The sequence below is a fragment of the Xyrauchen texanus genome, chromosome 3, assembly GCF_025860055.1.
Source record: "Xyrauchen texanus isolate HMW12.3.18 chromosome 3, RBS_HiC_50CHRs, whole genome shotgun sequence".
NCBI lineage: Eukaryota > Metazoa > Chordata > Actinopteri > Cypriniformes > Catostomidae > Xyrauchen > Xyrauchen texanus.
This window is the reverse complement of record NC_068278.1, coordinates 19,349,704-19,363,896: the sequence shown is the minus strand read 5'-3', so window position 1 is coordinate 19,363,896 and position 14,193 is coordinate 19,349,704. Positions and strand designations below refer to the sequence as shown.

Sequence of the window (14,193 nt, the reverse complement as noted above, 5' to 3'; positions counted from 1 at the left end):
GGATAGATTCACACAGTACATTCCTTGGGGTAGGAGAGTAAGCAACTTCCAAACTAAGAGAATTGGGGGTTGGGAAGATGCTAAAAAAAACTATGGTTGTAAAGCCTAGGTCAGTATGATACATGACAGAACTTGAGTTATTGTGTAAAGCTGTTCTGTTAGCCATTATTACCTCTTTCATTGTTCATGGTGTGGTCATTTGGAAGTTTTGACTGAGGGTCCCGGGCCAAGCTACCTCCCACATACCAGTTCACATTGGGATTCCATTGATTACTATAGCCACACAAATGGTGCTCTTCAAAGTTGCATTCTGAAATAGACAGAGCATTAAAGGAATAGTTCACCCAAAAAATATGAATTATCTCATCATATACTCACCCTTGCCATACTGGATGTGTTTGACTTTCTTCAGAAATGAAGATTTTTAGAAAATGTTCTGCTCTTTTGGTCCAAGTGAATGGGTGAAAAAAATGTTAAGCTCTAAAAATCACATAGGTCAGCATAAAAGTAATCCATATGACTCCAGTGGTTAAATCAATGTCTTCAGAAGCAATTTGATAGGTATTGGTGAGAAACAGATACATATTTAAGTACTTTTTTTCTATAAATTCTCTTCCCTGCTCAATATCCACTTTAACATTCTTCTTGTGTTTTTGGTTATTCGTATTCTTCATGCATATACCCCCTACTGGGCAAAGAGAAGAATTTCTATGAAAAACAAACTTAAATATTGATCTGTTTCTCACCCACATCTATCATATCACTGAAGATATTGATTTAACCACTGGAGTCTTATGGATTACTTTTATGCTGCCTTTATGACTGGGAAGAGAATTTACTGGTGAAACTCGAAAAATTTGAATATCGTGCAAAAGTTCATTAATTTCAGTAATTCAACTTAAAAGGTGAAACTAATATATTATATAGACTCATTACAAGCAAAGTAAGATATTTCAAGCCTTTATTTGATATAATTTTGATGATTATGGCTTACAGCTTATGAAAACCCCAAATTCAGAATCTCAGAAAATTAGAATATTGTGAAAAGGTTCAGTATTGTAGGCTCAAAGTGTCACACTCTAATCAGCTAAACACCTGCAAAGGGTTCCTGAGCCTTTAAATGGTCTCTCAGTCTGGTTCAGTTGAATTCACAATCATGGGGAAGACTGCTGACCAGACAGTTGTGCAGAAAACCATCATTGACACCCTCCACAAGGAGGGAAAGCCTCAAAAGGTAATTGCAAAAGAAGTTGGATGTTCTCAAAGTGCTGTATCAAAGCACATTAATAGAAAGTTAAGTGGAAGGGAAAAGTGTGGAAGAAAAAGGTGCACAAGCAGCAGGGATGACCGTAGCCTGGAGAGGATTGTCAGGAAAAGGCCATTCAAATGTGTGGGGGAGCTTCACAAGGAGTGGACTGAGGCTGGAGTTACTGCATCAAGAGCCACCACACACAGACGGGTCCTGGACATGGGCTTAAAATGTCAAACGTCTTACCTGGGCTAAAGAAAAAAAGAACTGAAAAGAAATTTTGCATCTCATTTGGAAACCAAGGTCCCAGAGTCTGGAGGAAGAATGGAGAGGCACACAATCCAAGATGCTTGAAGTCCAGTGTGAAGTTTCCACAGTCTGTGTTGGTTTGGGGAGCCATGTCATCGGCTGGTGTTGGTCCACTGTGCTTTATTAAGTCCAGAGGCAACGCAGCCGTCTACCGGGGCATTTTAGAGTACTTCATGCTTCCAACAGCAGACAAGCTTTATGGAGATGCTGACTTCATTTTCCAGCAGGACTTGGCACCTGCCCACACTGCCAAAAGTACCAAAACCTGGTTCAATGACCATGGTATTACTGTGCTTGATTGGCCAGCAAACTCGCCTGACCTGAACCCCATAGAGAATCTATGGGGCATTGCCAAGAGAAAAGTGAGAGACATGAGACCAAACAATGCAGAAGAGCTGAAGGCCGCTATTGAAGCATCTTGGTCTTCCATAACACCTCAGCAGTGCCACAGGATGATAGCATCCATGCCACACCGCATTGAGGCAGTAATTAATGCAAAAGGGGCCCAAACCACTACTGAGTACATATGCATGATTATACTTTTCAGAGGGCCGACATTTCTGTATTTAAAATCCTTTTTTTTTTATTGATTTCATGTAATATTCTGATTTTCTGAGATTCTGAATTTGGGGTTTTCATAAGCTGTAAGCCATAATCATCAAAATTATATCAAATAAAGGCTTGAAATATCTTACTTTGCTTGTAATGAGTCTATATAATATATTAGTTTCACCTTTTAAGTTGAATTACTGAAATTAATGAACTTTTGCACGATATTCAAATTTTTCGAGTTTCACCTGTAAGTAAAGAAAGTACTAAAATATTTATCTGTTTCTCTTATGGAGCACCAACATTTTGACACCCATACACTTGCATTGTATGGACCTACAGAAGTAAGATTTTCTTCTAAAAAACTTAATTTGTGTTCTGCAGAAGAAAGAAAGTCATACACATCTGGTATGACATGAGGGTGAGTAAATGATGAGATACTTTTCATTTTGGGGTGAACTATCCCTGTAAGCAGAACACAAAAAGAAGATAAAAAGTATTATACAAGTAGTCCATGTGACTCATACATCATATCCCAAGTCTTTTGAAGGCATATGATAGGCTTTGGTGAGAAACAATTCAAAATTTAACAAAATTTTCAGTGAAAATCTTTCTCACCCGAACATGTGCCACTGTGAACCAACTCTTCTCAAAGCGCTAATGAACGCACAACAGACATCAACGAATGGGCCGTGATATTCATTAAAACATAACATTTTGTATTTCGCACAAGAAAAAAAGTAATACAGGTTTGGAACGACATGAGAGAGTGAGTGATAAATTATGACAGAATTTTTATTTTTGGGATAACTATTGCTTAAAACATTCAAATATAAAAGAGTACAACACAAACTTTCCATAGTGCAGGAGCATTATTGTTACTGAGTGGAAAGTATCATTGCATTAGCATACTGTAACACTGTTTCCCTACCTGTCACTCACTCGACATTGTGTCAATGAGTTGACACTAGGGGTCGCTTCTTGGGAGCCCAGACATCTCTGATCTTGAGAAAAGGCCAATGAAAATTGGCGTGTGGAATTTGCATGCCACTACCCCGGACATACGGGTATAAAAGGAGTGACGCTGCAAGTGCACATCAGATATCTTCTTCGGAGTTCACAGAGCTGACTGCCGTCTCCATTCATCTCTGGAACACAGCGACAGTGGCGTATATCAACCACCAAGGCGGCCTACGCTCTCGCCGCATGTTGCAACTCGCCCGCCGTCTTCTCCTTTGGATGGAGTGACTCAAGTTACTGCGAGCCACTCATATCCCAGGACACCTCAACCGCACAGCGGACGTGCTGTCGCGGCAGGTTATGCCCAGGGGAGAGTGGAGACTCCACCCTCAGGTGGTCCAGCTGATCTGGAGTCGATTCGGCCAAGCACAGGTAGACCTGTTCGCTTCCCCAGAATCCTCCCATTGCCCACTGTGGTACGCTCTGACTGAGGCTCCCCTCGGCACAGATGCCTTTGCACACAGCTGGCCCCTGGGGCTGCGCAAGTATTCGTTTCCCCCAGTGAGCTTAATTGCACAGATGTTGTGCAAGGTCAGGGAGGACGGGGAGCAGATCCTCCTAGTGGCCCATTATTGGCCCTCCCAGATTTGGTTCTCGGACCTCATACTCATCGCAACAGCCCCCCCTGACAAATTCCCCTGAGGAAGGACCTTCTTTCTCAGGGACAGGGCACCATCTGGAACCCGCGACCGGTCCTCTGGAATCTCCATGTCTGGCCCTTGGATGGGATGCGGAAGACCTAAGTGGCCCACGGTGGTAGACACGATCACTCAGGCGAGGGCCCCCTCAACGAGGTGCCTTTGCAGCCTGAAGTGGCGTCTGTTCGCTCAATGGTGCTCTTCCCGAGGTGAAGACCCCCAGAGATGCTTGTTGGATCAGTGCTTTCCTTTCTGCAGGAAATGTTGGAGGGATATCGGCACATCACGATGCAGTGGACGTGGTATTTAGGGAAGCACGATTTGATCACCACGTTCCTGAGAGGCGCGAGGAGGTTAAACCCCCCCCAGGTTGCGCCTCGTTCCCTCGTGGGACCTCTCCGTGGTCCTTCGGGGCCTTCAGGGAGCTCCCTTTGAGCCCCTTGAGTCAGCAGAGCTAAAGGCGCTCTCTCTGAAGACCGCCCTCCTGACGGCGCTCACCTCCATCAAGAGTGTAGGGGAACTGCAGGCGTTCTCTGTCAATGAACTGTGCCTAGAATTCGGTCCGGCTTTCTCTCACGTCATCCTGAAACCCCGACCGGGCTACATGACCAAGGTTCCCATGACCCCTTTCAGGGATCAGGTGGTTAACCTGCAAGTGCTGCCCCAGGAGGAGGCAGACCCAGCCTTGGCATTGCTGTGTCCGGTGCGCTCTCTTCGCATCTACTTGGATCACACGCAGAGCTTTAGAAGCTCTGAGCAGCTCTTTGTCTGCTTCGGTCGTCCAAACAGAGGATCGCCCACTGGGTCATCGATGCCATCATTATGGCATACCACGCCCAGCACGTGCCGCCCCCTGCTGGCTTACGAGCCCATTCTACCAGGGGTGTTGCGGAGTGGTCTCCGCGAGTGTCCTACTCTTTGGAGGGACACCTCCCAGCTTGGACCAGATATTTGGCCCCCAGCCGAACTATTTCGTTCCTTTTTTGGGGAGAACAATAGAAAGAATTCCCTGATGGAAGGAACGAGACGTTGTGTCCCTCCAGCCACAACACTGAGCCAACCGCTGAAATGGCCGGGTCTTTGGCTTGGCTCCTCAGTGCGATACCTGATGTGCACTTGCAGTGTCACTCCTTTTATACCCGCATGTCCGGGGGAGTGGCATGCAAATTCCACACTGCAATTTTCATTGGCCTTTTCTCAAGATCAGAGATGTCTGGGCTCCCAAGAAGCAACCCCTAATGTCAACTCATCAACACAACATCTCGTTCCTTCAATCAGGGAACAGAGGTTACATCAGTAACCGAGACGCTTTCTACACATCTTTGTCGTTTTTGTAAAGCATCAGAGATGCTGTGCTCCATAATACATACATTGTGCCAGTTAACAGTAGGGTATAAAATTAGAAGACCTACCTATACAGTACCCAGGGATGATGCTTATTTCAAAAACAGCAATGCTATTTCCTTTTCCTCTCCTGTGTTTACCCTCAAATAGTAGCTGAATGTAAAAAAAAAACAATAACAAATAGAAGTGAAATAGAGCTGTTGAACAGCATGAGTTTACACACTCTCTCATATTAGAGTAAATATAAAATCAGAACATTAATTCAAAACTAGAATAATGGATTCCTTTTCTTTCCAGTCATACTTCATAGCACTTGTTAGTAAACAAAAAGTAAATTTCTATTCCTTTCTTTACAATGAATGAGCATTTCACTCAATCTGTCTTCTAAATTCCTACAAACATAGCACAAGTATTAGTGTAGTAATATAGTACAAGTGGATTGTTTGATCAAAGCAGAGGCATGTCCACGGTAGTATTTACAAAGGCTCTTTTCTTCAGCTCTACTCAAACCATCTTTAGGCTTGGAAAACTATGAATAATCTGAATACATTATATCATCAGGGTTGGGAGAAACAAAATACATGTAATGGGATTATTAGTAATTAGAATACAGTTACATTAAAAATATATATATTACTGAAGAGACTACTTTGCATTTTATTGTCATTTGTTTCATTTAATATTTAGTCTTTTCAGATTAAAACATTTATACATATAAATGATGAGATCTAAAGTGCGTTTGAACAATGGTGAAACACTTTCTTATGATGTGTTACATTCATACGAGCAGACAGAGAAGTACGTTTTAAGTAAGTTTGGAGCAAAAGAAACAGAAATAAACCTAAGCGAAAAGGCTATTTCTAGCCATTTTACATGTGCCTGTTACCAGACACGATCATATATATTTATCAAGAAAATTCACGTTGGGTCACAATTTATTTTTTCTAGTAAGAGCTTTGATATTAGGGCAAAAATCGTATTCTTGATAATAATTTTTCTATTGTTCTCCTGTAAAAATATCTAAAAATCCTTAAAACAAGATAAATTTGATTTATCTTGTTTTACAAGCAACACTGAATAAGATATTTAGCTTTTTGTGTATTTTGTCTTACTGAACTGGCAGAGTTTTTATATTCAATCAAGTGAAAAAATCTATTGCTGAAGAAGTAATCCATAGACATTGCTGAAGAAGTAATCCATAGTATTTAGAGTATGTTACTGACCTTGAGTAATCTAATGGAATATGTTACAAATGACATTTTACAGCATGTATTCTGTAATCTGTAGTGGAATACATTTCAAAAGTAACCCTCCCAACCATGTATATCACATACACAACCCCTCTGTTTCCTGCCTTGGTGCCATGTCAAGCAGATACCTGGTAAGCCCCAGACATATTGCGGAGGTCCACACTGGCAATGAGCCAACTGTCTGAGGGTTTCTCCGCTGTCCATAAAGTGTAGTCAAAGTTCTCACCCTCAGGTCGTAAGTGAAGTTGAAGAGATCCTGAGCCAGTGATTTGATAGACTAACCGCACACAGCTCCAGTCACGGAGCTCCAACTCTGGGCTGACCAGAACATACTTTTCTTTTTCACCAACAGACATGTTGTCTGCTGTGATGAAGCGACCTAAAGGAAGAGGAATAATTTCAATTACATAAACATAACTTACACTATATGGGGATTTTACTCATTGTGCCATCATAGTGGGGTGCAGCTAGAAATGTTGTTCAGGACCCTGTCACCAGGGGGCTTCTTGCATAAAAAAACAATTGTCCTGGGTCCCCTACATTTCTGTGTGTGTGTGCATGTTTTAATGACTGATGTCATAAGTTTAGGTCTAAGGACAGAGTAAAATAAAAAACATTTGTTTGAGAAAGAAGTTTATGATTGTTTCAAACACGCATCTGTTATTTTTATTGGAGGATTGACAGCTATAACAATGGATTTTTATGTTCAAAAGACAAATCAATCAAATAATCCTTATATACAGGTATCTGGGTCACACGGTGTAAGCAATAATGAACAGAAACTTCTTAACAGATAAAGTAAATTAAATGAATGGGTGGTCCCTGTAGCACTAGGTTAAACTGTGTGTCAAAAGGCAGGTGTGATCCATATCAGGTTCTCAAAAATGTAAAACAAAGACTCACTTAGCAGTCCCTTTATTGTCTCCAGTTTAATGGACTGACTGTTTAGAGCAAAGAAATAGACTCCCTTCACATTTAATCAGTTTAATTAAAAGTTTGAGGATAAATATAAACTGTCAGAAATAAAGCAATCACAGATGTTGAGCATTTATCCGATTTTCACTTGTTTAATAGGCATCAAACTTCCACATGCATTTAGCTTTAATGATCTTCTCTGATACCTCCAGATGTTCCCATGGTGATTCATTCCATGTGCCAGAGGAGAACTATGTCTCATTTTTTCTTTTCACCTCATGCCTTCTTGCAAAAACACCCAAATTTCCTACACTTTGGTTTGGCTCATTTTATTATATTTTTCATGCATTTAGTCAATGAGCAAAATACAAGCCACTTCTCAGGCCAAGATTTACATGAGCTGAGCTTATTGTTTAAAATGGTGAAGTCATGTCTTTTGTAAGGTCCATTAACATTAATCCTCATTTTGGGTGTCTGGGATTGATGAAGTTCAGTTACCACAAAGCAGTGGTAACAACCCCTCTCATGATTAGCATCTTCAAAAGGTTAACTGACAGTTTACTTAAAGATTAGTTCACCCCAAAATAAATATTATCTTATCATTTACTCACCCTCATGCCATCCCAGCTGTGTATGACATTCTTTCATCTGCAGAACACAAACAAAGCTTTTTTTTCAGCTCTGTTCATGTTCAAGTGAACGGTGGCCAGAACATGGAATCTCCAAAAAGGAGATAAAGGCAGCATAAAAGTAATCTTAAGGATCCAGTGGTTTAATCAATGTCTTCTGAAGCAATCCAGATGTTTTAGGTGAGAACAGACCAAAATTGAACTCCCTTTTTAATGTACATATTGACTTAAAACTTGATTACACTTCCTAGTGCTTAAAGCATAATAGGAAGTGTAATTTTGTATCTTTTGGAGTTCTAGTCACCATTCACTTGCATTGTATGGACCTACAGAGCTGAAATATTCTTCTTAAAATATTTGTTTGTGTTCAGCAGAGGAAAGAAAGTCATACACATCTGCAATGGCATGTGGGTGAGTAAATGATGAGAGAATTTTATATTTGGGGTGAACTAACCCTTTAAACTTTTTAAAACAAGCACTGGCACAACAAATTTCATGCCACAAATTTAGGAGGGAAAGGACTGATGCCCACATATTCAAATATTTGCTGATACAGTTTACCTCATGTATACAGGCCTTCTGAGCTTTTCAAGACAAACATTCACAGCCCCAAGGAACAGTGATTGCACATTGTGGTGTTTTACGTAGCCCACTTCTTTGTCTCCATAGAAAGGGTTAGAAATCTGTGAATGTATGCTGTACATCTCCAGATGCCTACAATGATTTCTACAGCTGTCTAAATATGCTTCCAGGTATATCCACTTTCTCTTTCACCCCATACTTGTGAGAACATTTGGCCAAATTTCCAAGTTTTTAGCTGGCTTAACATTCAATCAATAAATTGAATAAACACTCTAAATGATACAAAGATAGACAGCCGTCATCACAGACAGCCATAGTGACATTTTTATTATATAACAAAAATGTATATGGTGGGGAAAAAGAAAACAAAAAGAATTTGAATCTGACCAAATGCATTAACAAAACATTTATAAGCCCTCTATTGCTCCCACTTTCTTCAAACTAAAAGGTCTGACTCTACTTTGTTTCCACCACAAAGTCTGTGTTGTCTAGGAAACCAAATAGAGGCACACATTTGTAGCCCAGTCTTGTTTTATAGCTATACTTATTGACATGTGGGGAAAAAACTAGCACACACAATCCATGCCCAAAAGGTTAAGACAAGGCGACATCTTGCCAGTTAAACTGCCCAATGTATGTTCACAGGATTATACTTCTTTCATTACACTTCAGTTCACAGTCAGTCAAATACTTTTTTTTCACAACAGCTGAGCCCACCCAGTTGTACACCAGACACATATTGTTTTGGCAGAGGGTAGTAACAAAAGTAAAGCAATGATAACAAGGCTTATTTTTAGAACAGAACACAATTAAGCCAGAAAGGTTATGCAAAATGCTTATCCTGCTGAATTCACTATTAAGGGTAATTTAAAAGACAAGAAACAACAACAAACAGGACAGCTATCATTTAAAATGTGTCTCTAACAAGATGGTAGAGGGGGATATTGAGTGTGCATAATTCATTACAATTATACAATCTATCGCAGACCTTAGCAGTGGTTAGAATGAGGACATCAGAGATCAGATAAATTACTGTCATGTACCCAATAAAGTATATTGGTGAAACCAGTAGTTCTAAATACTGAAGAAACAAACACTTTCCATGAGGCCTGTATATACGTATAATGTATTATAAATGTATTCTTAATGGATTAAAATGCATTCATAATGCCTTATAATAAACCTTATTATTAGATGTCTGTTGCAAATTTAGTTATAATACAATATTATACGTACCTACCTCTTCATATTTTATTTTTAAAAAGTATAATGTATTGAAACACATGGTCAACACCAAATTTCATGCACTGAAAAAAATGTATTCCCTAAAAACTGCTTCATGAGGTAACTTGGTATTTAACTGGTTTCATTCAAGTAAAAAATATTATTTAAAATCACTGAAGCAACCTGAAAAAATTAAGTTACACCAACAAAACTATTTTTAGGGTTAGATCAGGTAGAAATAACTCTTTAAGGTAATAATTGCAGGTTACCTTTTACAATGTGTGTTATCATGTTATTTAACATATTATATACACTTAAAGATGCATGGATTGGTAAGTATCTGTGGATACTATTAATTATAAAAAAAGACTGTAGTTTACATTGTGAATTATAATTGATTATGATTAACATTATAAATGCACCACATAGATTATGGGGTGCCAAGTGTAAAATGCCTAATTTTGTGGACTAAATGAATTACGTGACATGGAATGCAGGATTTCATGGTGTAATGCAATTACAATGAAAGAGGACAGAAGCCAGTTGCATTATGTCTGCAAAAATGTAAAGTCAACTCTAACAGAAAACACCTTTTGTGGACATTAAGTTACTTTATAGACACCCTGTAGCAGCGGTACAAGCGAGTTGATTAATTTCTGATTATTTTACTCTGAATAGGGGCACTCGACAGGGTTGCCCTCTTTCCCCATTATTGTTATGTCTTGTCCTGGAACCTTTAGCAGCCGTGATAAGAAAGGAGGATGATTTACCAGGGGTGGTTGTGGGAGGTGTGGCGCATAAGCTTTTGCTTTACGCAGATGATATTTTATAATTGGTCTCTGACCCCACTAAATCTATGGCTTGCCTCCACAGAATTATTCATTTCTTTTCCAAGTTCTCAGGATATAAAGTCAATTGGTCTAAATCCGAAGCTTTGGCTCTGACAGCGTTCTGTCCAGTAATGGCCTTCCAGTCAGGTGCCTTCCAGTGGCCAAAACAGGGCATTAAGTATTAGGGGATTTTATTCCAGGCAAATTTGTCTGACCTAGTTGGAGTTAATTTTGACCCTTTAATAAAAAGCTTTTCGAGTGATGTGTGCAGGTGGGCTTCATTACATTTATCGATGATTGGGACGGTTAATGTTATAAAATGAATTGTATTCCAAAATGTAACTGCCTGCTACAATCTCTCCCTGTAGATGTCCCCCTCTCTTATTTCAAGCAATTTGATAGCAAAGCGAAGTCCTTCATTTGGAATGGTAAACATCCCAGATTGCATTTTAATAAGTTATGTAGGCAGATAGACAAATGTGGGCTAGGCCTTCCCAAGATTTTGTTTTATTACTATGCGTTCAGTCTCAGACAGTTGGTTCATTGGTCATTTCCACCTGAGAGAGCCCCTCCCTGGTTTTGTATTGAACAGGCAATTATTGCCCCTATTTCGCCATTACAAAGCCTCTCTATCAAACTAATCGAAAAAGTTAAGTTACACCCCGTTATTTCGCATGTACACTCAGTATGGACAAGAGTGTCCAGATTGTTTAAATCGTACACTTATTTAAATGTTGCCTCGAGCATATGGCAGAACACAAGATTGTGTATTGGCAAGTCCCCTTTCTGCTGGCTAGAGTGGATTGTGAGGGAAGTTGCTACAATCGGTGACCTATATGAAAGTGGAGTGTTGAAATAGTTTGAAAATTTGGTCCAACATTTTGGGAACCCCAGACCTCAGTTTTATAGGTATTTACAACTGCACCACCTGCTTTGTACTATGTTTGGGAGTAGCACCAAAAATGTGTGTGTGTGTGTGTATGTGTGTGTGTGTGTGTGTGTGTGTGTGTGTGTGTGTGTGTGTGTGTGTGTGTGTGTGTGTGTGTGTGTGTGTGTGTGTGTGTTTTGCGGTTCTTTTCTTTTTATTATAAGATTTTATAAAAAATTTAATTGCAAAGAAAAAAAAATCCCTGATATTTTCAGGTTTTCCATGATAGTGAAAACCCTAAAAAGAGCAATGAGTGTGTGCTCCCTTTTGATTTATCCCAAAATCCATTATTAAAGCATTATAGAGTTAATTCGGGACTTTATTAACTCCAGAAGAACATGTGCATTTGCTCTCTGGGGAAAAAACAAGGCTTAACAATAAATTATCTGCTCGTATAATGTGATGTTTAGTTTAAACCGGCTACTTATTGCTGTTCTATGCTGGCATATAGCATATAATCTTGCAATCTCTCACATGTCATCCATTGAAGGCAACACCTCGCAACAGCACCAGTTATGTGCCCAGCAATGAGTTTAGGACAATATTCCATTAAAATTTAGAAAAAATGTGCAAAGTGGTCCCAACTCTATTTCTGGCAGATAGGATTAAAGCAGTACAGAAGAGGGGGCAGGTTGACCAGTCAGATGAAAGGGGTGTGGCCCCCAATCGGGCTAATCAGCCGAGGAGAGAGATATGTGCAGCGGGATGTGGCAGTTCGAGAGAGAGAGCCACATGTAGCTGCAGTGTGTGCATTTATGTTTAGTGCCTTTTTGTTTAAGTTAACAAAAAAAAAAGACACAAAGCATAAACACAGCTGCACGTGGCTCTCACAAACTGCTGCATTCCTCTGCACTTATCCCTCTCCTCAACTGATTAGCCAGATTGGGGGAAGGGCGTGCATAGTCACGGCCAGCTCAGCCCTCCTCCTCGTCACAACACCATAGGGAGCTAGACTGATTGAGATGTACCCATACTGAATCACAAAATGGAATTTAACCAAACTATTTTTGTAGACAAAATGCATTTTCTGATCCAAACCACCCCTTTCGTGGACGAAATACATAATCAGTCACAGAATGAGCATTTGAGACACGCTGGATGCATTTTTTTATAGATTTTTTAGCAAAAGGTGTTTTTTCTGATAGCTCACTTGCATCAACAAGACCCAGACATCTATTTGATGTGTGTGTGTTTACATCTGGAAGATGTGTCGATGAGAAGTTTTCTCTCATTCAGCAGATGTCTTCAAGACGTTTATAATGTAGAATGTTTGTATATTTACATTTATGCATTTGGCAGATACTTATATCCAAAGCGACTTACAGAGCTTACAATCCCCCTGGAGCAACCTGGAGTTGCTTTGCTCAAGGACACAATGGTGGTGACGGTGGGGCTTGAACCAACAACCTTCTGATTACCAGTTATGTGCTTAGACCACTACACCACCACCACCACTCTATTAAGATGTTTAGCAGATTTGTATTAGATCGTGATGTGAGATGAAAAGATCTAAAACAGACATCTCGGAGATATAAGTGTTCTTATCTGGGTTTATCCACAAAATAAAAATCATGCTAATGTCCGCTTGTCTCAGTCTCGTGCACAAAATCCAGTTTGGGTTTAGAATTTTGTGCAATAAAACAAAGTACTAACTTTACATTTTCGTATAGACAAAATACAACTGGCTTTTGTCTTCCAGTGCACGAAATGCATTTAAGTGTAACTATATTTAGTCACGAATTACTGTAATTAATTTATTCTACGGAATTAGGAATTTTAGCTGCACTTGTAGTAAACACATAGTAAAGGCTTTTCAACTCTTTCAAAAACAAATAGTTTCCCACTAATAAACTCCAAAGGTTCCTGTGTTGGTATTGACATTTTTGTAACTCTTGCAATTTAAGCTTCATGGAAAAGATCAAATGCATTCGCAACTGACCAAACTGTGAACTCCACAATAAGAACCGTAGGTTTGCATACCTTCTTCGTTAATGGTCCAGGCAGCGTAAGCGGGATCAGACGTGTAGCCGCAGCTGTCCAGGTCGAAACTGCAGGAGCCGCGCAAGAGCTGTGTCTGAGCTCTCACTACAAGTGCGGCAGCTGAAGGGGGGTAACATATCACAGTATATAAAACATCTAAGAGGCACCTCAAGAATATTAAACTCTCATTAAGTGTGGTCTACGCGCTGACACAAACGTGAATAAAAGTTATCCATTCCGCACCGATGGGTCCACATTGTAGTAAATTCATCTTGCTCAAAGGTATAGAAAGTCGCAAGCAAATCGGTTATCGAGCCAGATATTCAGATCAATCGAGAGCTTATTTATCAAGACCTTAAGGAAAAACAATTATGACTTACCCAGGAGGGTTGATAGGTAAAGCAAACTCATGGCAAAACTTGCAGAGTGATGCTGAGTGGAAGAGTTAATGTCCACTAACGCATATTGCGTACTACAGCGTGATTTTACTGCGTACCGTTGCTGTTGCTGTTGCATTGACTTGAACTCTCCATACTTCTACTTTGGCAATGCTGAACAGACAGTGGGAGGAGGGAGGGGTTGGTTGTTGAGGCTTCTATCTCAGAGCAGGCAATCATTTCAGTAAGCAATCCTTCAGTAAAGAGATCATTGATTATGTGATGTTTAACAACTGAGTTTCTCTTGCAATAAACGATTCATAAATGAATTAAACCAAAGCAATTGCAGAATTTAACTACTCTCAGTTA

The 14,193-nt window shown here is 39.9% G+C and overlaps 1 protein-coding gene across 1 annotated transcript in view; it reads right to left on the bottom strand.

Moving 5' to 3' along the window:
• The window catches only part of LOC127620629 (MAM domain-containing protein 2-like), a 32,356-nt gene extending 18,368 nt beyond the window's left edge, over positions 1-13,988 (bottom strand). Inside the window, 5 exon segments of the mRNA XM_052093817.1 lie at positions 173-310; positions 5,178-5,262; positions 6,488-6,738; positions 13,448-13,567; positions 13,828-13,988. Of these exon segments, the coding sequence (XP_051949777.1) occupies positions 173-310; positions 5,178-5,262; positions 6,488-6,738; positions 13,448-13,567; positions 13,828-13,963 (730 nt within the window). The 5' untranslated portion in view covers positions 13,964-13,988.
• Between the last annotated feature and the right edge of the window lie 205 nt (positions 13,989-14,193).